Source organism: Girardinichthys multiradiatus, chromosome 7, assembly GCF_021462225.1.
Source record: "Girardinichthys multiradiatus isolate DD_20200921_A chromosome 7, DD_fGirMul_XY1, whole genome shotgun sequence".
In the NCBI taxonomy this organism is placed as follows: Eukaryota; Metazoa; Chordata; class Actinopteri; order Cyprinodontiformes; family Goodeidae; genus Girardinichthys; species Girardinichthys multiradiatus.
Genome location: NC_061800.1, coordinates 48,005,278 through 48,031,632, shown reverse-complemented (window position 1 = coordinate 48,031,632; position 26,355 = coordinate 48,005,278). Strand labels below are relative to the sequence as shown.

Here is a 26,355-nt window from a genome sequence, read left to right as displayed (position 1 = left end):
CTATCTGAGCCCGCCCTCTCATTGGTGCTGGCCAATCAGCAGGCAGCGTCGGGGGCGGGAACGAGGTTGTTTCTGTTGTGGCTCGCGCTCGTGTGAGATTATAAATGGTGGAAGCGGTTCGGTCAGCGCTGCTGAGTTGGTGGGTAGCCGTTAGCAAATCACCACAGGAAGCTAAATTATCGACACAGCTAGCTGGCGATGGTGTAGTAGGTGAAAGTTCAAGAGCACATTTTACCTTTAACACAATCGAGCACCAGTCGATATTGTCAAATAGGTTTTAAGACGACGCCATTTCTCAATATTTGGTTCCAGGAGACGATAGTTTTTAGACACTTATTATAAATTTTCAGCTCAGCAGGTATATGCTAAACGTACAGTGGTGTAAAAAATAGTTCTTCTGTCTTTGCTTTTTTATCACACTTAAACGCGTTAGATAATAAAAGAAACCGTTGGTTTCCAGCGTCCTCGGTCTTCTACCATTGCAATCACCTCTTAGGGATCAAACATCCAGATTATCAGTCGGTGGATGCTGGAGGACCTCAGATAGAGGGGATGGTTCCCTGTTTGCAGTATTGGTTTGAGTTGGGGACTATCATGTAAAAAACTACACAGACTGTCCACAAAGTCACAACAAGGTGAGGTAAAAACAGCGTTTATCTAGTTGGTTACATTGGTGTCAGATACATGTGGCACCAGGGTAACAGTCTGCTCTATCTCCTTTATTAGAAGTCTGGTCTTGTTAAAAAACATTTGACTTCTGACTTAAAAAGGTTCATTTGTTTTATTTTATTTGGCCATTATGGTTCCTTTTTCTGTCGGTCATCTTTTTTCTGTATCATTTTTGTCCTGGGTCATTTTGCAGATTGTTTTGAGGGTTGAAACATGTTTGTACCTCTAGAGACCATGTGTTTGAAGACATTTTCCGGTCACTTATATCACATTCATCGTGGTTTCAGATATTCAGCACCGCTCGGACAGATAGAGGTTCTCCAGTTTATGAAACACGGTACCAGCCAAGGCATGTTCTGGATAAATGTTCTGATGTTTTGTATGAATATTATCTGTTGTAAACATAATACTGTTTACTTGAAAATCTACTAAATCAGTCTTCCTGCAGATTCATGATCCTTGTGTTTTTTTTAAACCAGGAATCATGAAGCAGCTTCCTCCAGACACGGTGCGGCTGCTGTCCAGCTCCCAGGTCATCACTTCTGTGGTGAATGTTGTGAAAGAACTGATGGAGAATTCCCTGGATGCTGGAGCCTCAAGCATCGACATAAAACTGGTATTGAACCTGTTCACTCTTTGGTTTGCTTTATGCCAAACGGAAGGATGAGTTTGTGAGTTTGAAAGGATTTTCCTTTAGATTTTGATGTTGTAAACTTTCTATAACAAGCAGTTTCTGAAGGTTTCTAGAAATATTCTTTCCCATGTGGAAATCTGCTGCGGAAGCTTCAACTTTCACGACTTACATTGAAGACATTCATGTTATTCCTGTTCCCCCCCCCCCCTGTCAACTGTACTTACCATGCTGCACATTTTAAGGAGAATTTTGGCCTGGATCGGACAGAAGTTCGTGACAACGGTTGTGGGATCAAAGCTGTGGATGCTCCAGTGATGGCCGTCCGACATTTCACCTCCAAGATCTGCAGCCACGAAGACCTGGGGCATCTGGAAACATACGGCTTCAGGGGGGAGGCGCTGGGCTCCATCTGTGCTGTGGCTGAGGTGAAAAATATTTCAGACTAGTAAATTGAACATGCAAGCAATTTAAAACTTTTTAAAAGGGGATTTTTCTGCTGGGTGAAATGAGACATTTGGATGTTTTCTGGTCATTTGGGAGCTTCAGGTGCAAAAAAGAAAAATGTCTGTCAGCCTGAAGGCTTAAATCATGGGAAAATGATACATTCTCCTTAACTTTTTTAAGTTAAATGATGATTGTATTGTTATAACTGAAGATTTTGTAGCATCCTTTCTTTCCCATTAAATCTTCGATAATAAAACGCAGTTAAAGTTAAATCGATAGTGGAGCAAACATCTTACTAGACGTAGCATGCAAACAGGAAGTGGAGAGCAGAATGTTAAAAGATGAGTGGGTCGCTCCTGCACAGCTGATAGCGGTGCAGAAACTACACAGCTGCTCTGTTTCCTCTTTAGGTAGCTGTTACCACAAAAACGGAGGAAGACGACATCAGCACCCTGTACACACTGGACTTCACTGGAAACATCGTTTCTCAGAGGCCGTCCCACCTGGGTCAAGGCAGGTCACTGATGATTAAATGAAGGTTTGATTGTTCTGCTTTGAAGGCAGGGCCTGAGTGTGAGACCTTCTCTGTGTCTCCAGGTACGTCCGTGAATGTGATGAAGCTTTTTAAGAATCTCCCAGTGAGACGGCAGTACTATTCTTCTACAAAGAAGTGTAAGGAGGAGCTGAAGAAGGTTCAGGACCTGTTGATGGCCTATGCCATTATAAAACCAGAGCTCAGACTGATGCTAGTGCATAATAAGGTCAGTACCTCCAGGTTTCAGCCTGTTAACTTCACCAATTTCATCTGTTATCCTGCTTTTCCTGAATTTCCAGATGCAACATTTCCTAACAACATAAGCCTTGTTTCAGGGATGTTTTTCCCACTTTATCCTGTCTTCATTCCTTCTCCCAGGACTTAGAATCTAGTCTTTCATTGGCAATAACAAACGAGGAAGAGTTTCAGGTTTTATTTTATCCCAATTCTACTGCAAGCACATCTACACGTGTCCCAACATCCCTGTTGTCCCCTTTCTGGTTTGTAAATTCTCCATCCTTCTGTGTTGGGAACAGATCAGGACTGCAGGCAGGTCAGCCCAGCAGCTGTACCCTCCTCTACCTCATCCAGGCCTTTTGAAATGCGTTTCTTTTTAGTGGGTTTGTTGTGAAAAATGAATAGACGTCTGTGGAAAGATGTGGTTGTCAAGGCAGTAGATGTTCTAAAATCTCCAAATAAAATGAAATCACTTTTTTTTTTTCAGATGAAATAACTTTCCAAGATTAAATCATATTACACTCTCAACAGCAAATGAACATTTAGTGATGATTATAATAATAAAATCTGTCATTTAAACCGGTTTATGTAGAGTGGGGTTCTCCACCACTAGGTGTCCTCGTTGCATTTCCTCCTGCTGAAAATCTCCCTCTGGTTTTGAAATTAGAGTCATATTGAACCCTTAAAGCAGCAGATTTAAAAACAATTTACAAACAACTGAAGTAAAATCCCTATTTTAACAAATGAGTAAAAATGCAGAACTCGGTGGTTTAAAATTGGCCTCATCGGTACATCAGCCGCTCAGCATAACTGAAGAAGCTCCGGTTAATAACATTTCTAAAGTATTTCTATAGAATAATCACATCGGAGAGGATAATATGTAATACGGTGTCGAGCCTGATGATTCAGTTGGATTTCTTTTGAGATTTGGTACATTGCATCTGTTTAAGCTATTCCTGCAGATTTTACATTTGGGTTGTTTAAACAAGTACATTAGGGCTACGATCAATTGTGTCTTGTATTAAATTATTTGCAGAAAAAAATCCCAAAAACACAAAAAGAGCAAGAGGTGAGAGGCAAATGTTGACTTCATTTAAGGTTGTAAAATGCACCGTGTCTTTTTCAGAATCCAGATGTGCAGCACACTTCATGTCAATCCATTAAATTGACTTTAATATTTGAATAAATTATTATTTAAGGCCTGTATTGGAGACAGAAATTATCTCCTGAGGTTGTTTCATGAAAGTTATTAAGTCTTTGTGTTGTTGTCAGGTTGGAGAAAAAAAATGATTTGGCAGAGATTGAAGCTTATAAGAGGTGCTGAGAGGCCGATTCACTTCTGATTAGTGACCATGACTGACTACAACTGTTGGTTTCTCTTTGCAGCATAGAACGGATTAGTTTAACAGCAATGTTTGGATTTACCAAAACTCAGAACATTGGGAAAGTCCAAATATCTCAATAAAGATCTTAGAAGTTGATCTGTAGATTTACACAGGTTGGGCAAAGCCTTTTGGACCCATTGGTAAGATAACCACATAAGGAATGTATGAACAAATTAATCACATATCATTAATAAGACACAATCCACCCTCCTTAGAAGAAGGAAAACGGGTTAGGATGTTTAGGAAAGATCAAGGATCAAACCTGGTAGGAACTGGAAACTGTTTGAACAGCAGTGTTACTCCCCACAGTGACACCAGTTTTCCATGGTTTTGGACTGAGATGGTGCTGATTAACAAAGAAGCTTCTTCAATCATTGCCCTGAAGCTAGACTGAAACCTCTAGCTGCCCATGTGGACAAGCCAGATGCCTTCAGGAGAGACGTTTTACAGTCACGGCAACATGAAGTGTGTTTGGAGTCAAGCTAAGGCTTTCAAACCTAACAACGCTGTACAAACTGCCAAGCACGGTGGTGGTAGCATCATGCTATGGGTCTGTTTCTCTGCTGTGGTACTGGTGCATTGCATGGAGGTGAATAATGAAGGATTTCATTCTTCACTTCAGATCAACAGGTTGGTGGTTGAAACCCTTGCGTTTGGGTGTTTCAGCAGGACAATGATCCCAAACACTAATCCATGCTGGTTTTGGACTGGCCACCATTAAGCTTCTGGGACAGCATTCCCACTTGGATCAACCATGGAAGCTGTTCAAAGCATTATGGGTGTGATCTCTGCTGCTAACTACCCTGGATGAGGGAATATCCCGGATGAGTTTGACTGAAGGCAGTTAGTTGTTATCCAGAATTTTATCTTATTAACATCTGGAATTTAAAAGCAAAGAAATTTGTAGTTTATGTGAAATGTTGTATTTATGGAAGAAGTTGAAGGAAAGCATATAATGTTTAAATTAAATTGTCCCCACAATAGAGGCACTGCATGATTGATAGGTGGAGATGGACGAGGAGAAGGACAAACTTGTTTTTTAGAAGAATGGCATATTTATCCGTACCTAGAGCAGCCTCACGTCCAAGAGAATGAAAATGGGACATTTAAGGGAGCAGAAACGTTTAACAAGGAAGATCCAAGGTGCGTTTCCACTGCAGGAACCAGGTCCAATCTACCCTGATGACGGCATTTTGTTTCAGTCCTCTCCCAGTTTATCTTCTGCAGCTCATATTTACTGTTAAATTGAAATGAAATGACCAGAGTTCTGGATGTTTGTTGGCAAACAGAACCTTTTTAAACCCAGTCAGGCTGAATATAACATGTTATATAGCAGTGTTTTACTGAGTTTTCATTTAAATACATCAATAAATCAGCCAACCTCAGTGAAAATATTTCATTTGGACTTTAAGTGTCTCCATGGAGACGGCTCTCTCTTCAAAGTCTTTTTAGAAAACTTTAAGGAGTAAAGTTAGATTATTTATGTTCTGAGATGCAGATTGAAACGATCACAGCTGCACAGGATGGTCGATTTGACTGATTTTAAATCTGAATGGAGCAGAACCACAGCTGCCATGGTTCCAATAAGACACGTCTCACAGGCTTTAATTAAAGATCTGGGGATCATTACTTAGTTATTTAGTTAAAGCTGATTTTTATTTAGTTTCAAAGTGTAACCGCTTGTGATAAATATCTTCAGATATCTGAATGTGATCCTGGTTGGAGCTCTGGTTTGTACTTCCTTCCACAGTCGGGAATCAGAATCGGCACAGTTCATTTAATCACATTTCCACACAGTTTGGATTGGTGGTCGTGGCTTTTCCAGCATAACCACCAGGAAACCATCTGAGATTAATGTTGTTTGGGTCTGATTTCATCATAAACCCATTCTGGACTCTGGACTACTGCTGTGCTGGGAAGAGATACGTTCCCCCAGATGGAAGCGGTGCTGCGGCAGCAGGAGGAGCTGCTCTTTTGCATAAACAGTTCTCCAGCATTTATAGGAAGTAATTGCAGCTCAGCAATAAATATCTGAACATGAGAGGGAAAAATTAAAATATCTGTCAAATATGAAAGTTTATGTTTAATTTAAATCAACGTTGGTTTACTTAGCTTAAAGAAACCAGTTTACCCATTTAAATGAATAATTTGGAGGTTTCTGTAATTTATTTCAAAGAGCTGTGGTTTCCTGAACCACTTATTGAACTTATTTCTTTTAAAGCAGAAAATCTGCCCTGAACTCAAACATATCTTCTAAATCAAGCAGGTCTTATGCGAAATAAAGTGTTTAGCACCTAATGCGACAGTCTAGACCTCATCCACCACAGAGCAGATCTGCCTACGACCTGAAACCCAGACTCAAGCTCCGCAGTAAGTCCGCTTCAGGCTGCAGCCTCTCTGGGTGCAGGCGTTGGTTGGCGCTGCAGGTCAGTGAGTTTGCATGCAATGCTGCACAATTTTCATAGAAACCAGTTTTGAGATTGCAGTGAAGCACAGTTTGTACAGTCATCATGCAGTTGTCCCTATCATTTGCCTCCAGCTCTGCTGTGTGACTTGTGTTATGTTTCACAGCCTTTTCAGGAACTGTTTATTGCAGGGATCTGTTTACAGGAGTCGAACTGTATAACATCAGACATGTCCTGCAACCATCTGGGTTGAGATTTTACCATGAATATGTTTGAAGAAATATGAATATGTTTGAAGAGCTTATTTCTGCATTTTTGGAAGATGTTTAACTTTATGCTGCTCTTGAGAAGCTTATGAACTGTTGATGTTTTTGGCTGATGTTGCTGTGGTGGGATGAGAACTCAAGGAGGTGTTTTCTTCTTCAGGTGGTGGTCTGGCAGAAGCCCAGAGTGGCTGACAACAGGAGCGCCCTCGTTGCTACGCTTGGGCCCAGCGCTGTCACTAACCTGCTGTCGTGCCACCAAGAACAACCGGAGGTCAGTTAAAGAAAGGTTCAAGTTTTTTGTGTAGTAGTCGGTCTTTGTCAGGTTTTTGTCTGTTCAGATCCTGGAGTGGATCCCAGTTTGGTGGCTTCTTTCCTCACCTGCTTTTTCTCAGTGGGGTTCAGGTCTGGGAAGTTGTGTACATGTTCGAACCTTTGAGCCATAGCATAGTGACCCTTGCTCCTTTTTACTGGAAAATCTACAGATGATGACCAAAACGTTCTGTGATGGTTGGAAGAAGTTTCTCTTGGAGGCTGGATTGATCCCACTTTTTATCCATGGCAAAATGTTTGGGCAGAACTGGGAGGACGCCCAGTCCTTTGGTGGAAAAGCAACACCACACATGGATTGAAATGGTTCCTGCTCTGCTGTTGTTGTCCAAACGTCTTCTCACTGTGCGTGCAGGTGCCTTTCTACTCACCTGCTGCCAGTGTTAAGCAGGCTCTGCAGTGGTGGCGAGATGATCCTACGGAGACAGATAATGAGTCTGCTGGACCCTTTAGGTCTTCTCTGCAGATGAGCGTCTTAGTTTGGTGATTCAGGAAACTGTTCTTTTAGCTTCCATATTTTCAGCAGCAGTTTGCTGGATGTGAGGCTGCTTTGATGATGTCTGCACGCTGTTTTTAGGAAAAAGCCATTGCTAATACTAGAACACAGTTTTTAGCACATATGTCCCGTTTTATATCAATCATTGGACTTTACTGGCATGGGGGCAGCTGGTCAGTTTGGGCAAAAACACGATGAGGATTGGTTTGTTATAAAGTAAACCTTTTAATGTGTTTAAAACGTTCTGCAGTTGAATAATCTGCATCTGATCCACGCCTTTTTACACACGAGTGCCTTAAGTCAGATTAAACAGGAAAACAAACAACATTTGTTCAAAAATGGGGGGAAAAAGCAGCCAAAGTCCAAACCTAAAAAGGTGGATAATTTTCTGCAGGCTAAATGTGAGAACAGCCGTTAGATTTCAATAACCTCATCACGAACAGCTGATCTGCTGCCAGAAAATGTGCTCAGTTGGTGGCTGGCCAACTTATGCTTTGCCCTTTTCTTCTGAGCTCTTTCCTGATGAAGAGTGAGAGATTTTTGTTAGCCAAGCCTTTGCTGTGCTGACAGTAATTGAATTACTGTGCAGCTGTTGGTTTCTGCGTGGTCATGGTAGGTTGTCACGAGGCCCCTACCTGCTTCCAGCCACCCAAACAATCTGCTCTGACAGATATCGAGCAGACCTTTTCACCCTGTTTCTTCCTCATTTTCCCTCTTTGTTGTTGTTATTTTGCTGCATGGTGCCAAGTTATGAGAACAACCTTTGACCTTTTCCTCCCTGGTATTAATGAAAGATTTTTCCCTCCTTCTCCCCAAGAACACAGCCCGCTGATCAAGAGGAAGCAGGCTGACCGAAGGCTCTCGTCTTACAGAAACTAAATGTGACGCTGGCTTTTTTTTGGCAGCTCTGACAACACACAGCCGAGGACCTTTGGGGGACCAGAGGTCCAGTTCATACACTCATAAAATGACCGTAATGAGCAGAAGCAGGATGAAGCACATGATGTGCTCTGAGCTCGGTTATGATTGTCACTGGCATGTGCATCGTAACTTACAGGCTAACCTTCAACTGAGTTTTATGCTGAGTCATTATCTCCAGGGGTTCTGGGTGAAAGATCATCATGATACAGATTTGAACAGAACAGTGTTCATAGAGAAGCCTGCAGAGGAGGAGAAGAAGAAGAAACGTCACTCTCTGGGTTGTCTTCGCTCAATTTTCAAGTTTCCCTCAACTATTCTGTCAGAAATATAAGTGCTTTACAAAAGTATTCACACCCCTTTAACGTTCATGTTGTGTGTAACTAACATCTGAAAATGAGCATCCCCCTCATCTCTGGTACACCTGAATAAAATCTGCAGCCACTGTCTTCTAGAAGTCCATCTTCTCTCCATGTTCAGATGATAGGTTGATCAGAGATATGTGAGATGTTCAAAGCTTTAAACTGAACCAGAACCTTCTCCCTGACCTGTCTGCTGTGTTCCTTGGTCTTCAAGATGCTGGTTGTTCTCTGATGTTCTCTGAAGAACCTCTGAAACCAGAAACAGAACCTCTGCAGTTAGACTCAAATCACACACAGCTGGACTCTGGTTCTGATTAGGTGAGATCTGGAAGCAGGAGCTTGCACTGGATTTCATCTAAGCATAGGAGATTCTAACTGCTGAAATAAATGAATTTTTATCTTCCACTGGTTTGCCGTTAGTGTCGGTTTGTAACGTTAAATCCAGAGAATATTCATTGAACTGGTTGTGATAAACTCGCTAACATTAAGGTGGTCTGATTCCTCTTTCAAGGTGCTCTAAAAGGTATTAATAGTGAGGTGAGATTTCTGTTTAGTTTGACTTTCATTGCCTGCCTTCTTTGTCTATGATTGTTTTTATTTTTCTCTTCTTTAACTCAGATGGTTCTGGACAGCTTTCTTCCCAAGCCTGGAGCTGATCTCCTCTCCACAAGCTCCTCCACTCCAGATAAAACCTTCATATTCATTAATAACCGGCCTGTCCAGCAAAAAGAAATTCTGAAGGTGAAACTTGTTGGCATAAATGCATTCAACCTGCACTTTCAGCTGGTTTTATGGCTTATGTTTTCCTGTATCTTCAGCTGCTGCGTCAGCACTACTCTGCTCAGTATTCTGATGATGCGGCTCGGCATCGCTACCCTGTCCTCATGCTTAAAATTACTGTCTCCCCTTCATCAGTGGATGTAAATCTGACACCTGACAAAACCCAAGTCCTGCTTGATAACAAGGTACCTGAGAAGTTCCACTTTAGTTCATCAGATTTAGAAGTTACTGCCTCTGACCACCTGTGCTTGATGTTTAGGAGGCGGTGTTGACTGCGGTCGAGGCTCTGCTGGTTTCTCTTTATGGTTTTCGGCCGGGTCCAAGCCAACCAGCTGAAAAACAGCTGAACCTTGAGACTCTTCCTCCTCTATCTAATTGTTTGGAGAATGACGCTTCACCCCTGGAAAATAAGGAAAGCAGGAAAATTGGTGTCGCCAGCCATGATGAAGGCTTCCACACAGAAGAACCGAAACACGGTGACACAGGTCAGTCAGCAGCAAACTCTGATGCTTCCCTGCAGCGCCAGGCCTCCAACTGTAGCTCCTCATCCTCTATGGCAGACGACTGGATTGTCAACCAGATTCCCGCCGAGCTTCAGTCCGACCTCTCTCTTTGCGATGATGAAATGACTCGGAGTCGCTCCCAAATAACACAAACTAGTTCTGCAAGCATATCTCCAGAGAAACCCGGGGACTGTGATGTTCCAGCTGCAGAAACAAGAAAGATGCAAATATCGGCCGAGGACTGGAGTCGAGGTACAGCTCTGACTGACCCGACGTCAGGAGAACCTCTGCAGCCCGTCGTAATCCTCCGACCCTTAAAGCTCGGTCATCCCAGCCCGGAGGAGGACATGAGTAAAAAGCCAATCAACGCTATAACAGAGAAACGAGCTGTTCTGACGGCCTACAACATGATCAGCAACCGCGCTATGAGGGCACCACTGTCTCCCGCCTCCCTGTTCGAGAAGGAGGCCCGATCGGAGGTCCTGAGGGAGCAGCCTGCGGCCAGCCTGCAGGAGATCAGCACCGCTGTTCAGGAGAGGTGGAAAAATCTGAGGGAGGAAGACAGAAAGAAGTGAGTTTCCAGACCTGTCTCTTGTTCTGACTCTCTGTTTCCAACTCTTGTGCAGAAGGAACGTCTGATCTGTGACTTGCACGCAAAAAAATACTCTGGAAATTTAATTGATCCCAATTTCCAGTTGGTTGTGCCTGTAAAATGTCTTTTCCTCCAGGGAATCCTGGAATCTCCACTGTGACAGATGTTATCTAACATGGAAACATCCTGTGAGACGTTGTGCAGAAGCTCCTCTTAACATGTACAAACTGACACAAATGTTACAAACAATCTGCATACCTGAACATACCTGAGAACTCAGGCAAGGATTCAGAGGCCCTAACTGTCGTTAGTAAATGGTTCGATGCACTGGGCCAGAACCGGGCTCCTTTTCTGTTGATCTGCTGCAACCCGGCAACAACAGTTACACTGCATTTCAGCCTAATTAAGGTAGATTATTGATCACCAATTTAAAGTAATTCAATTTGAACAAATCGATGATTCCAAACACAGCAGCAGAGCTGTGACAGAATGACTGAAAAACAATTGAGGTGATGCAATGGCCTAGTTAAAGTTCTGAAGATTAACAGACCAGAATTGGAAGAGATTTGGAATTCATTGTGAGCTGACGCTCACACAGGTTACCTCCAGAACCGGGCATACAGGCACAACTTGGTGAAAGGTTTGGATTTTGGTGCTGAGAACACAGTCAGAAGAGTGATGGCGTCGTGCATGTGAAGCAGAGCTCTGATGTCAATGCATAGAACAATGGCCTCCCAGGATGGATGTAGTGGAGCAAAGTCTGCTGCTCCCGTAGGAGTTCATACAAGGTCATATTTATTGAGCAAGTTATTAAATGGACAGGAGAAAGTCAGGAGAAATGTCTGACTGCATTATCTTGGAGAACTAACAAACCGGCGCTTGCCAAGGTCGATGTTTTGTTCCTGAGGGTTGACGTGCCATAGAAGAAAAAAACTGTCTTGGATAAACATGCAGAAAGATGGTTTGGAGAGAGATAATTTATTTGATTCAACCTGTGGACATGAGCAGATATTTGATACTGACAAAGAACGCAAAAAGTAAAAAATCTCAATAAAAGGAAACATCTTCTGACCTGATCAGCTTTATGCTCACACACTGCTGCCGTCCCCTCCTGGCCTGGCTGTTCACTCCCTGCTCGTCTCATAGTGTTTCTGTGTGGCCAACCATCCATTAGACACATTCTTATTAGAAACACCTTTTTTATCAAAGAATAATCTATAACCGGCCTACAGCCATAGACTGTGAAAGCTGTAGACCTCCAGACGGTTCAGTTATGGACGCAAAGTCATCATCCAAATATGGTCGTAACTTCCTGTTATTGTGGCTGTGACTGAAAAGGTGGTTGTTGTTTCAGTAAATAGCCTTGAGAACCAGTAGATGGCTAATTTTAGTTTGTTTTTCTTATACTTTCATAGTTTCAGGTTTTCTGGTTCATTGAGATGATAATATGCTCTTTAGGTTTGAAGGAAAGGGAAATGTTTTATCAATAATGGGCTCTCAGAAAGATATGATTGCATAAAGTGTGTATGTGAGCCTGACTGCATGCCACGCATACAGCTGAGAGGCTACTCTCTGCCCTCTAAAGGAAATATTGTGACTCTGCTCTGCATTATGTAGCACACCTTGTCCTAAAGATCTTTTGGTTAATATCCTCCTGTTTCATCCAGGTAAACTGTTCAGGCTCTTCCATTAAATAAACAGCCTCACTAGCTTTACAGTTTGCAGAAAATATTAAAGGCTTTCATGAAATGAAAACAGAAACACTCTGACTTTCTCACTCAGACGGATATCAGCTGCAAAGAATAGTCTGGTACTGGTACCAAAGAATGTCATAGACATTAGTGAAACAGTCATATTTTCCTCTGCTGTAACTGCAGGTATGAGGAAAAGGCAAAGAAAAACCAGGATCTCCATGACCAGAGGACCAAGTTGGCCTCAGACGAGGGCCCCAAAGACCCAACAGAAAAGACCCCGAGGTCCAAAATCCAGGGTCAGAAACGTAAAGTGCCACTGTCCAACCAGCAGCTACTGGATGAACTCTTCTCTGCTCAGCCCCAGAAGAAGATGAAGACTCCAGCCTCTAAGCCTTCGCAGCCCCTCCCCTGCAGCATGGCGGCCCTCCGCCGGCAGCTTCAGCGCCTCTCATCCCAGAACGACACAGGGCCCCGGGGCCTCCATCTTGTAAACCGACTGGCTTCTCAGAGCTCCTGGGTCCTTCTGTGTGGTCAGAGGCTGATGTTGTTAAACCCGTTTCGAGTGCAGGAAGCCTTGTTGTTTAGGAGGCTTGAGGAGAGTAATATTCTTCCAGCAGTGAGTCTGCAGAACCCGGTTCTGTTAACAGATGGGTAACGTATCCCCGTTGTCAGCAGCAGTAACTGTCTGTTGTCTTCTCGCAGGGAAGCTGCTCTCTAATGTGATTATACATTTAGAAAGGAGAATTTGGACATGCCTGCTGTTTCAGAACATAGAAACCGCCCTGCTGCACATTTCTTTTTCTGTCTTCTAGGAATCTGGGAGGACCTGAGTACGTTGACACGTTGTGCAGCATGAAGAAACAAGCAGCAGAGCTGGATGGAAGTATCTTCTTCTCTGACCCCAGACTTGTTGCCAGCGGCTTTAAAATCAAACTCACACCAGGTACGGTACAGACAGACTTACAGAGCAAAATATTCACCATGACCCCCTTGGGTTGGCGTGTGGTGGAGCGGGTGCCCCATGGCGCAGCCGTCTGGGGTTTGATTCCCAACTCTGGGGGGTTTCTGGGGGTCTTTATCCCTTCTCTCTGCCCGTTTCATGTCTAAATACCATCAGCAAAGTCCACTAGAGCAACAACTTATATATTTTTTTAAATAATCGTACTTCACTTACAGGGTTGTGTAAAAGTCTTGATCCAGTTTTCCTGTCAGTACTTCTTCCTTTCAAGCAGCCAGACTTTGCTGCTTTTCACTCATTTTTCAGAAATTTTTTTAATTAAAAGCTGAAATAGGTTTTGGTTCTTCCAATCTTTTGCATTAAATCAACACAATCTCACATTTTCCACAACTCAGCAGTTCTAAACTGGTTTGGAAAAGAAATTAAACTCATTTTTAAATGTAAAAAGATCACTTTCTTTCACAAATGTTCTTTAAAAGGCAATGCAAGTTTATTTCTGTAGCACATTTCAGTAGCAAGACTATTCAAAGTGCCGTAAATGAAAAGTCTGGGATTTATTTGAGGTATTTTGGACGCCTAAATAAGTAATGAGAGGATAAAACATCCATCTGTGTGTGCATCATTAGCCAGTCCATCCATCCATCTGTCTGACTGTTTATTCATTATCAGCCATTAGGTGAAGATTTCATGCACAGCGAAGACGACGAAGTCCTTTACAGAAGATGAAAACAGGAAGCAATAAATGACAAGAATACAAAGAATGAGCTAAAAAGCACAAAGCCTGAAGCAAAAGATCAGAGATGATGTTAGGAAACACCGTTGTGTTTAATAATAATTTAAAAAGTAATATTTAAGACTAAGAAGCAAAATCACAAACTAATATTTAGCACTAAAATCTACGTTTTATTTCAACAACTTGTATAAAACTCCATCAGTCATGACAGTGAAAAAAGAAAAAAATATAATAAACAGAATTATTTAAAATAAATATAAAACCAGACTAAAAGTTCAATAAATTTAAAGTAGATATTAAATCATAAAACATCAGTGGTTTCTGCTGCCTTCTGGACCTCAGGAAGGCTACCACAGATCAGCCAGGGCATCCTACTGGGTTTTGTTCCTACTTTGGGTTTTCGAAGATCTGAGGGTTCTGGACGCCTTATCGAATTAAAGCAGATATAATTAAGAGGCACTAAAAACATGAATGGCTTTAAAACATTAAAAGCATCTTTAAGATAAAGTCAGAGATGTACAGTGATGGGATCTGTGTTTGTCTTCCTCAGCAGTTTATTTTAGGAAGAGCAGAACAGAGACTATTGCACTAATCTAGTCTGCACCTTATTAATAAAGCATGTATTACAGTGTGTGCATTGGCCCAGGACAGAATGGTTGACATTTTTCATTAGGTTAAAACTTAAAATGGAGTCAATATAATGCGAAGGTTCCTGATTGGGTCTGAAGGGTTGATTCCCAGAGTTTCTCTGTCAGAAGTATGATGTGTTAGTGTTTAAGCTTAAAACGACAGATTTTTATTTATCCTTGTGTTTGCTGTCACTCTACAGTATTAGGAGCTCCTGAAACCTGGTGAATAAATGTCCTTTTAAATGAAGCCGATGCTCCAGCTTCATCTTCAGCTCTCGGTGTGCGGCGGTTGTTGGTTGTTTATGGTGCTAGAACGGTTCACCTCAGCTGACATTGGCTTTCTGCCCGGTAGCGTGGTCTCACGGTAGGATTGGACCCTGGTGTGCCGGTGATGAGAAAAGTTGCCCTTTAAGAAATTCCTGGGATTTTTCTTCTGGCACCGCCACCCTCTGCAGGAGGTGCATGTTGGATGCTCTCCGTTCACAGTTTCAGATGAATCTGATTTAATTTATGGGATTAAAACCATATTCAGTCATAACAAGAACAAACGACATGTTCAGATTTTACCTCCCTTCACATGTATTGGCACCGGTTGTGTTTAGGAGCATTTACTTACTGATCCTGGACTTCCTGTTTCCCTGGACTATAAATATGATGGGTCACACAGGCACTTTTCTCTTGGCCACTCTTCAAAATGGGAAAAACAGGAGAACATGCCATTCGAAAGAGACTGAGTGATCTTCATCAATCAGGAAATTAGAAACTATAGTCAGAGTGATAATGAAATGGTTTAAAACCAGCATAAGAACTAAGACCAGCAGGCTGGCGACCAGACTGGGACCAGAGCTTACCATCCACCACACACAGTGAGGAGGACGGTCAGAGGTAAAACCTCTCCAAAGCTCCTTGTAAGAGAACTGCAGCAAAGAGCAGCATCCTGGGGTCTCCATGTCTCCATAGCAACCATCAGACTCTAGCTACATGCTAACTGATTGTTTTGGAGGCAGTTTAAGAAAAAGCTATTTTCTGTCCGACCACCAGAACAAACAAACCCACCTGGTACTTTAACCAGAACTGTGAGCTTTGAACAGATGAGACTCAGATTTAGCTTTTCAGCGCCAAGTACTCCGGGTGGGTCTGCTGGGAAACAAGGGATAATGAAGTGGAATTGCTCCTGGGGCCCACTGTTAAGTACGGCAAAGGATCTGTGATGCTGTGGGCCTGTTACTCTTCCAAAGGGAGAGTGAATTCCATCTTGAACTCTTTGAAACACCAGGATAATTGAGGTACAAATCTGGCGGCCTCTTGAAGAAAACTGAGAATGGGTCATCACTGGGTTTTCAATGACCCAAAACACATCAGGCCAACCCAAAGTTCTTCCATGGTCCTCAGAACTAAACCCTGTAGAGAAGCCGCTGTCTGAGAGCACCAGAGAGGATCCAGGATCATATGGAGAGGAATGGGCCCAGATCCGTCTCTCTGAATGCTCCAACCGTGGGAATGTTGGAGGAGAAGACAGCTGGCTAAAGGTGGTTCTGAAAAGCATTAATCCTCGGGCCGCCGGTTATATGAACATCTGTGTTGTGGAAAAAATACTTCTTAACCTGAGATGTTTTTGTCTCCTCTAAATAAATTTAGTCTTTTTGTAAGGTTTTGTAAGATTATGCTTCTACAAATAAAGATTAATTTGTGTATTTTTACACATTTCTAGCAGGGGTACCAAGACGTCTGGAGGAGGCTGGACCAGGACATAAAGATGATGTTCATATTTATTTAGTTCTCTTATCTAATGATTCGGCACTTGTGTTAAAAGGAGTGAAGCCAAAATAGGAAAGCTGTTTGTGCAAAACTAAGAAGACCTGTGAAGACCTGTGATCCAGGACTTTGTAGAACCTCCTTCATGAGCTCAGCAGGGTTTCTGTCTGACTTTATCAGTCTCTCAGATCTTTGTGGAGGATTCTTGGTCCATTCGTCTTTCCAACGTTGCTACAATTCATTGAGTTTGGCAGATTTTTGTTTCTGTTCAGCTTTCTGAATGTCCCTTCACAGCGTTTCAATCAGACTGAGGTCTGGACTCACATTAGACTCCAGAATATTTTGTTCTAAAGTGGAGGTCATGGTCCACTCAGTGACTGCAAGGGTCCTAGGTTTTGTGGCTGTAAAGCAGGCCCAAACCATCACACCTCCACCATCATGCCCTGCAGTAGGTCTGAGGTGTTTCTGGTGTTCTTCGAAACATGGTTCTGTTTGTTATGGTGAAACATCTGTACTTTGGTCTCCTCTGTCCAGAGGACATTGACCCAGAAGTCTTGTTTTTGTGCAGGTGCTCCCACTCATGATGATGAGTTCATGTATTCAGTCAGCAGAATCCAGCTGATTCTTTCTGTCTTCAATCTTGAGGAACTTACAGCTTTTTCCTTTTTATTCGTGAATCTGTTGGTTGTCTTTTTCAATGTTTTAAAGATTCAAATTATTTTAGAACTTGATAAGAAGTCTTTATCTAATTATCAAATGTATTTTTAAACATGATATATTTCCAACATTTTATCTTCCACTATGTCCGCTAATAATTATCTTCTGGAAAATGTTAGAAAGACTTTTTTTTATTGCCAAATCTTTACTTTATGTGTTTTACTAAGTTTTCCGTCTTCAGTTTATTTTAGCTTCTGCTAAAAATGTTCATGTTTTCAGTGCTGCATATTTCTATTTGCTTAGAAATAACTTTTTTTTTCTATGTATTTAGATTTTAATTTTCTTTAACAAATGATGCTTTGCATCTGACAGCATTCCACTGGCAAACAACCACCTCAGGCATTTTGTCACAGCCTCTGTATCGTCAGGTTATTAAATCAGAATCAAAATTGTGGATGATTTACTGTATTTCCTCATAAAATGTGAGACCATCATTCTTCCAGCCTACTAGGCAGCTTCCTTCCAGTCTTCTGGGGCTTCTATTAGTCATTTAACACTCCATTTGGCTCTGGGATTGTTGCACTTTGTCATCAGCTCAGCCGTAAACCTCAGTGTTTATTTATTATTCTTTCCTGGAGATAGTAGCAGCGTCTGGAGTGTATTAATCCTTGTTTTCTGCTTGCTTTGGCCAGGTCTCATGTCAGCAAAGAGACATCTGGAAGTGACGGCCATGGCGGACTGCGTGCCGTTCCTCGGCGTGGAGGACCTCAGGGAGGTTCTGACTGCAGTTCTTCACAGGAAGGCCTCCAAAGTGCAAGAGTGCCGTCCACTTAAAGTCACAAACTACCTAAAAGTACAAGAGACATTATGGCTGTTATCTTTCTTTTAGATTAATGAAGTCTGTGAATTAATTTTTTTTTCCTGCACAGGCTGAGGCAGTCCGACTGGCCCGCCAGCTGCCTTCAAATTTATGTCACAGAGATGTGGAGGAACTTGTTCAACGGATGGAACGGCAGCTGGGTGGAACCAACCGGACCTGCATCCACGGACGGCCGTTTTTCCAACACCTGACCGACATCCCCTCTACAGACAGGGAAGCGAAGGCTCTGTTCAGGCCTTTGGAGCTTTGACCAACGAGACATCCGACACAAACTTTATAAAACTTCCTCTTTATCCCCGGGTTCAGACATCTGGTTTGCTGCCTTTTTCTCTCAGATGATATTAAACTCTGCTTTGTCTCAGTTCTGTAAAGCTGGTGGGTCCTTCCTCAGGAATGAACTTCAGATGTTCTGAACAAGCCGTGGGCAGCCTGCCTGGCTCGTCATGCTGCTGCTTCTGCTTTTCTTTCAGTGTGAGACGACTCCTGTTTTAAATATGTGATTTGGTACAAAAACTACACAAGATTTCTAACAGAATGCGGCATTCCAATCAGGTTGGGTTCTGGACTTTAACTAGGCCATTGCAGCTCATTGATTCTGTTTTGTTTCTCAGTCATTCAGTTATAAATCTGCTGCTGTATTTTGGATCATTGTTCTGTTGATGACTCCGTTTGGACCAAACTGTCAGACAGATGGACTTACATTTAAATTTAGAATACTTTGGTGTGAAGTTCTTGACAGCTGGTATGAAACACGGTCATCTCAACATTGTTCCACTAATTTTACATCCTTTTACAATTTAACTGAAAAACTAAATTGTTAAATAAAAAAGAAATCTTTAGTAGAAATTGGTAATATTGGCCCACCTTGCCTGATCTCCAGATCTCAGACTGTGAGGACCTCTGTTGTCCACAGCCCTCTTCAGGTGATTTTATGTCCGCTAAAGTTCTGGTTCTGCCGCTGCAGATCTTTAATTCTCTTCTCATGAACTCTCGTGTCTCTTGTTGATTTCAAAGTTTGCTCAGACTCAACGAGCAGCTGAAAACTAAAATTCAACTTTCTAACACACATCTGAAGGTTTCTTCTGCCTTGAGAAAAAGAACCAGTTCCAGCTAAGCAAAGCAACCCCACAGCATGATGCTGCCACCACCATGTTTCACATTTCCCCATTTTGTTTTTCTTGCCAAATATACTTTATGGACCAAAACTTGAGGTTTGGTTTCATCAGCTATGGCATGTAAATCCTGCTGTGGATCTTTTTCTCCTGACTGATACCTTTGCTAAGAGATTATCCCGATCCTTTGTAACCTCTGCCAACTATGGCTTTAGTTGGCAGAGAGGTTTAGGTGAAATTAATCAGATTAAATTTAACCAGGTTAGAGTTCAACCAACTGAATCAGAAGGTGCTTCTGCAGTATTTAAGGTCTATGTATTTTACATTTTCCACCTATTAATAAAGATTGATTGTTTATTTAGATACATTTTACTGGATAAATGTGGAAAAGGTTTGTAAATAAATTGTCAGTCTCGTTTATTTTACTTTGGAAAGCTTATAGGGGTGTGTAGACTTTTGAGAGGAGCTGCAAACGTTTTCCACCTGGGAACCATCTCTGTCTCTGCAGAATGATGGAAATGATCTCCATAGCTCTAAGGTCAGCAACAGTTGCTGCTGTAAGGCCATTGCTGATGTCTTTCCACCTTGGCGATGTGTTAACACACCTGTCTGCTGCTTTTAAAGAGGCGCTCACTCTGATGACCCTCAGGTAGTGAAGTGGTCGATCCTGGTCCCAGGCTGTAAATTAATACATCATTTTGTTTTTATTTTTATGTATTTATTTTACCTTACAACATGCTGAAGTCCATTTGATTTATATACCGTCTTTATATAAAAATAAAATAATAGCACTGAGGGTATACTTTGCATTATGTGTGTATACTGATGAGGATAAAAGTCCAGTGATTCATTCTTGAGTTGAAAGTGTCACTTTTCTAATGAGAGAATCATTTTTAAAACCTTTGCTGTAATCACTTGAACAACTTGCAGAGGATGAGGATGTTGGGCTAGATTGACAGGTTGTTTGCTGAAGTCCCTCCTGGGCAATTGGAAAGCAATGAAAAGCAATAAAATCAACCAGTCATGGACCTGAGGGCCAGATGGCCAGCTGCTGAATGCTACCTGTCTTCACTTCTCCTGTAATTTATCCTTTCCGTCTGAACTGCGCTTGCTTTTCCACTTACACATGAGCAATCACCATTCTGACCCCAGAACTGACAGCCACATCTGGGAAGGCACGCTGTGATTAATGACGGCCACTGGAAGCTTGTGGAGAAGACCAAACTGGTGTTCACTCCAGATTTGTTTACAGAATGCTTCAGCTTTGGTGTTTGTTTGTGAGGAGGCATCAGGTGATGAGCAAAAATATGTGGCATGAACTTCCAGAGCAGCTCAGCTTTGGTCCTCTGAGGATACAGAGATGACAGTGATGAAGAGCAGATCTTCCTCCAAAGAGACCTGCTGCCCCCCTGATGAAATGTACGAGCTCCTAACACAGACGGATGTCGAGCGGTGTCAGGTATGTGTCAGAGGACGCTGGATGAGTACAGACATCTCAGAAATAACTTTTATGGTACAGTTTTATAGATTATTCATGATACATTTGTGACATTCAAGTAGCAAGCTGTACTTTCCACAGTTAATCCTCATCAGGTAGATCCAGTCTGCTGTCTGAACCTCAGTATTTATGGACGTAAAACACAATCCAACGTTTCTTGATACGTTTCAGGGAGCTTTTAAAAAAAAACTTATTTCTGTCTTCAAGATAAAAAAGAAAAGATGACATCAAGCTGATATTCCTCTAAAATCTGTTCCATCACTGAGTTGATTATCCAGTCTTTAATTTTAAGCAATTTCCATTCTGTTATCCTCCAGTTATCTTAAATATAGTCTTTAAAGCAGAATTTGATGGAACATAATATGAAGGTGGAGCTGATGGCCTCGATTTAGACGACCTCGACCCGTTTGGGACAAACTTCTGGGACTAGTTACCCAACAGATGGAAACCTGCAGCTTTTTAACACTGATCACATTATGGTGTGCCTCCAGCTCATAACATGAACTAAGCTGCTGTTTGATGGTTGCAGAAAAGTGCATCATCACCAGTAGGGAACGTCCCAGGAAGGGGACACCCTGGACAGGTCACCAGTCCAACACAGGACAACACCGAGACACACGGCCCAGACATCCATGTACACACCAACACCTAAGGCAATTTAGAGAGACCAGTTAACCAAACCTTTTGGACTGGGAGAAAGCCGCAGTAAAGCCACACATGCACAGGGACAGCATGCAAACGCCATGTGGAAAGACCCCAGGCCAGGATTCGAACCCAAGACCTACACAACAGCGCTGCCAACTGTACCAGCATGCACCCCAGGATGCTCAAAGGTTTGGATCAATTCTCTATTACTGAAGTTGTGGATCATAAGTTGGCAGACATGTTTATTGTTTCATCAGTTCAATTCAAACAAAAGGCATCTCACTGTAGGAACTTTCTAATAAAGAGGCTGTTAATAGAAAAACTTTGAAGCACCTTCCCCAGCAATGGATTAAGAGCACAAAACACTTATCTGTGGCTTTAACCTTAAGCTTTTTAACTTCCTGCCTCAGCTAGCTGTGCTGCAGTATTAACAATTAGTAAAGAGATTCAGTTTTAAATGTGGTGCTTTTATTATTTACAGTGTAATGGTCTATCGCAAAACTCTGAGAAAGACTGCTTGCTCCATTTGTCCAGCAGAAGGTCATAGGCTCCCTCCACAAGTAGGGTGAAGGCTCCCACAAAGTCGGGCGTATGTGACCCTGCGGGCGTCCACATTGAGTCCGCCTCAAGAACGCGCAGACGTCCGCGGAGCCAAGTAACCTTGTGGACGAAAATTCCTTGTTGACATCAGAGAAAAACTGTCAGGTTGGTTTGAGGCCATAGAAAGGCAACAGTGGCTCAGAAAGTCATCATAAGCTTTGGAGATGATTATTTCTGCACAAACATCTGGGACCTTGAAGCAGATGGGCTACAGCAGCAGGAGACCACACCAGGTGCCACTCCTGTTGACTAAGAACAGGAAACCGAGGCTACAATTCACATGGACTCACTAGAACTGGACCAGAACAGGTTGGAAAAATGTTGCCTGATCCAATGAGACCTGTTTCAGCTGCAGCATCCAGGCGGTCAGGTCCAAATCTAGTTTAAACAACACGAAACCATCCATCCATCCAAACATAACGTGATGTTTTATGCCACCTAATGAGACATTGAATCAATTTATGTTGGCGTCAAAAAGAACACCAACCACACCAGCTTCATGAGGAAGGAGTTGGCAGCACTGTAGAAGGTTTAGCTCTGAAACCAAATCTCATTGGGTCAAAGGCAGCTGAGATTGTGTTCAGATGGTCCATTATTTGTTGAGCAATTAGTTTCTCTGCAACGTTAGACGCTGTAGATAGGATACTGATGGGCTTGTAACTGTAAAATGATGAAAGATCTCCACTTTTATGGATGGGCATGATAGCTGCAGACCTTCCCACCTCAGGGAATATTGCCTAAGAATGAATGGTTGAGAGGTTTTGTTACTGGAGTGACGTTTTGATGCTTTCAGACTAAGTTCTGTCGGCCTGAAAGCATCAGGTCCGAATGAATCCTTTGTTCTGGGTGAGCGGAGAGACCTTATGGTTCTGTGTCACTCTGTATGCTAAAAGCTGGTTCTGTGGTTTTTGTTGCGGTCTGTTCGTAGATGCAGACTCAATGAAGACATTATTAAAGGCATCGGCATCTTCCTGTGAGTGTATTTATCTTCATTTCTATTGGGTTCTTTCGGTTTGTATTTTACCATGTTGTTGATTATCCCAGTTGGTTCCATAATTACTGTAGAGTTTCCCTTTGCTTCGTCTATTATGGTCAAAAACAAATCTTTTCTCATATTTTTAACACTTTAGTCCGTGTTATAAACAACTTTCTAGCACTTGCCTATTTAGCTGTGATTGCATTTATTTTAAAGTTCTTTTATTACATGTAGATTATCAGAATTTACCCAAGTTAATGCACTTTCTTATTTTTATCATTTATTTTGGAGCTAAAGTTTTGAATCTTTCTTGTTAAGAGTATTTCATTGTGTTTTTCAGTCTTTTCCAAGTAGTAAACGTTCCCAATCAATGTTTTTCGGGATTCCGACAGACTTGTGTTTTCTAACCCAAGGACAAAATCTCCTTTTTAACCCCAACAGTCCACCTGAGTATTGGTGCTGACCATCTCCATTCCTTTACGACCACCATGGACCCATCTTCTGGTTGCTGTTTCCTGCACCAGATCATCTCAAACTGGTTTCCTGAACATGACAATGAGTTCACTGAACTCCAGTGGTCTCCACAGTCACCAGAACTCAGTCCAACAGGACTGAGGAATGTTTCTGGTGCCTGAATGTTTCTGTGCCATGAAGAATTAAGACACTTCTGAAAGCATAAATGGGTCCAACCCGATATTACAGGGTTTGCCTAATAAAGCTGCAGGTGAGTATATTTAAGACTAACCCAGGTATCTATATCTACTCGTAAAGGTAGGCAAAACCTTATGTATGCATTAACAGAAGCAGGTGGTCCAAGTACTCAGTACCACATACTACCACTTCTTCCAGCAGATCCAAAAATAGAGTGGGAAAGGTGTTAAATATGGCTCATGTGATTTAAATTAAAATTTGATGAGTCTGTTAAAGTCTATGGTTACTTCTGGGTTATGAGATGGCTGTATAAGTGGCCCAGCTGCTGACGGTGACCTGTGGCTCCACACATTAAGGTTGTAACAGGAGAACAGAAACTTATCTTGATGACGTGTGTGAAATGAAGAAGTGAAACATTTTGCATGCTTTCCAAAACTGCTCCTTTCCTATCATCCCTCCTGTGGGAGAAGCCATCAGCAAATACCTCATTTCGATAGCAGAAAATATATTAAAATAGGTGGTTTAGAAGACAGCTGGTTAAATGAACTGTTACTGACCTTTTAAACAGTCAGGTCACATGGTAAAAAGATGATCATCACTTAATTACTCTGATGTGTCCCTTGGATGCTGAAGGGAGCTCAAACACTCTAGATTTTTGCTGTTGCATGCATTTCTGAGCACCGTTCATCCAACAGTGACGAGTCTCAAACAAGAGTCCATGTGGGGTTGAAGCGCCGAGTGAGACGGGTCAAACAAGAGGCACTAGTCTTCTCTGGCATCCAGAAACTCTTTGCAGCAGTGCTGAAGCCATCTGGGAGTTCTCTCAGCAGATGCCACATAAACCTCAACATGTGCTGCGGTTTGACCTTTCACAGCACCAACTATAATATTATCATAAGCTGAGCGATCAGATTGCACTTCTCCCTGCGGTGGGATTCAGTATCCATATGTAGTGATGATAAGTGAAAACCTTCGCTGGCTGTTTGTATCCCTGTCATCCAAATGTAGACTAATGACTCTCAGCAGTTACTGTACTGTGGAAAAGTATTTGCCCTCTTACAGATTTCTTCTTTTTGTGCATTTTTGTCACACTTAAAGGATCATTAAACTAATTTTAATATCAGACAATTTCATTTATTATCCAAACCAACCTGGTCCAATGAGGAAAATATAGTGGCCTTGCATTAGTTTCCCCAGCCACACCCAGGCCTGATCACTCCCTAACCAATAGATTCAGGACATCACATAACTACACCTGACAACATGTCTGACAACATGAAGTAGGCTAAATGACCCCAAAAAGCATCACAGCTTGTCCCAGTCTAAAAAAATACAAGAACAGGTGAGAACCATTATCCACCAATAGAGAAAACCTGGAACAGTGGTGGACCTACTAAAATTACTCCAAGAGCTCATCAGTGACTCATCCAGGAGGTCACAGGTTCTGCAGGCCTCACTGCAGCCATTAGGGGCAGAGTTCATGATTCTATGATAAAGAGTGACTGGGCGAAATGGCCTCCATGGGAGAGTTCCGGGGCCGGAACCACTGCTGACCCAAAAGAATACAAGGGCCCGTTTCACATTTATCAAAAACATCTTGAGGATCCCCTCAGTGTTGGTTGTAGTGTGATGGTCTGGGGCTGCTTTCCTGCTTCAGGACATAGATGACTAATTTATGGAACCATGACTACTTCTCTCTACCAGAAATCCTGAAGCAGAATGAAAGCCCATCAATTCATGACTTTAAGCTCAAGCTCACTTTGGTTATGGAAAATGATCCAAAGCTCTCCAGTGAATACAGCTCTGAATGTGTCCTACTTAAGAAGAGTGGGTCAAAATTCCTCCACAGTGATGAAAAAGACTCATTACAAGTTATTGCAAACATTATGGTGGCTGTTGCTGCCAAGGATGGAACAACCAGTGGTTAGGTTTAAGGGGGTAAATACTTTTTCATGGTCCGTGCTGACGCCACATCCTTTTCAGACCAAAACGACTCAAAGTAATTGAAATACATAATAAAAGATCAACTACTGTCAGACTCTGAAAACCTCAAGCAATACTGGAAAACAGACGGATGTCTTCAGGAAGCAGCACGGCTATAAATGAACACACTGTTAAGGATTCGCCTCACTTTCTGGTTGAAACAACAGCACAGATCTGTAAAGCATTTAACGCAGCCAGTATCTGTGAAAACTGGAGGCCGGGCAGCTGGCACCGATTGGAGGAAAGGAATTATGAGTGCTAGCTGGCCCAGTGTGCCGCTCACAGCTCTGGAGCATGCCTGCGTCCATTCCACAGGTGCCTCAATGAGTCTTGGGCAGAAATAAACTTCACTGTGTGGACTACTGTTGTTAATCTAGAAAATTCAAAGCAGGAAAGAAATGAGAAAACCTTGAAGAAAACCTTGGTGATTCTGCAAGAGAAAGAAAAAACACCTGTAACCATGTGCTCTTCAGTACCTGATCAACAAATATAAAATACTTGAAAGCAGGTCTGTTTGGCATGAAGGCAAACTTGCATCATCTGGCAGACGATCCCATTCAGAAGTTCTTCAGCTGATAACCCTGGAGACATTTCTCTCACCTTCTGAGGGAAGATGGGGCCTGATACAGTGGCAACCAGTGGGTCCGTTGGTAGACACCAGCATAATAGAAGCTGTCAAGCTGAGGAGGAAAGCTTGTTGGCTCTGGAGACTCCTGAAGCAGCGTACTGGCACATTGTGGCCAGAAGGTATGTAGTTTTACTGGTTGTAGAATCAAAAACTTGGTTGTGGGAAGAATGCAGAGGACTATGGATAAGGACATGGGTTGGCCTTAAGGAAGTTCTGGAAAACTATCCGACCATGAAAAAGGAAAACAGAGGCTATCCCACGTTGAGTTGAGTTTTTGGAAGTGAGGACAGGGGCCCAGAGAGTATATTGTCTGATACTGGAAGGAGCACTTAATTCATTCACTATGTCTTTCACAGTAGGGAACGAGTGTGTCGACCCTGAGGAAGGAGAATCTTTTGCTGTG

General features: G+C 42.4%; 1 protein-coding gene across 4 annotated transcripts; it reads left to right on the top strand.

Annotated features, from left to right (window-relative positions):
• Positions 1-18: 18 nt before the first annotated feature.
• On the top strand, positions 19-19,767 carry pms1 (PMS1 homolog 1, mismatch repair system component). Of its 4 annotated transcripts, XM_047370217.1 has the most exons (14): positions 224-635; positions 957-1,018; positions 1,149-1,285; positions 1,546-1,728; positions 2,158-2,260; positions 2,345-2,508; positions 6,736-6,846; positions 9,297-9,419; positions 9,497-9,643; positions 9,718-10,532; positions 12,431-12,898; positions 13,060-13,190; positions 17,672-17,832; positions 17,909-19,767. In XM_047370217.1, exons 2-14 carry the CDS (start codon positions 997-999, stop codon positions 18,107-18,109), a joined length of 2,766 nt encoding a protein of 921 aa, XP_047226173.1. In that variant the 5' UTR covers positions 224-635; positions 957-996; the 3' UTR covers positions 18,110-19,767. The 4 variants fall into 4 exon arrangements, 3 of the variants coding, with proteins under 3 accessions (XP_047226174.1, XP_047226173.1, XP_047226175.1); XM_047370218.1 differs by lacking the exons at positions 224-635; positions 957-1,018 and adding an exon at positions 19-139; XM_047370219.1 differs by lacking the exon at positions 957-1,018.
• The last annotated feature ends 6,588 nt before the right edge of the window (positions 19,768-26,355 follow it).

Bases quoted from the DNA above. Each gene is read 5' to 3' on its own strand.
- pms1 (XM_047370217.1), top strand. From the start codon at position 997: ATGAAACACGGTACCAGCCAAG. The intron at 2,509-6,735 runs GTCAGTACCTCC...TTTCTTCTTCAG, and splicing joins TGATGCTAGTGCATAATAAG to GTGGTGGTCTGGCAGAAGCC. The intron at 13,191-17,671 runs GTACGGTACAGA...TGCTTTGGCCAG, and splicing joins TAAAATCAAACTCACACCAG to GTCTCATGTCAGCAAAGAGA.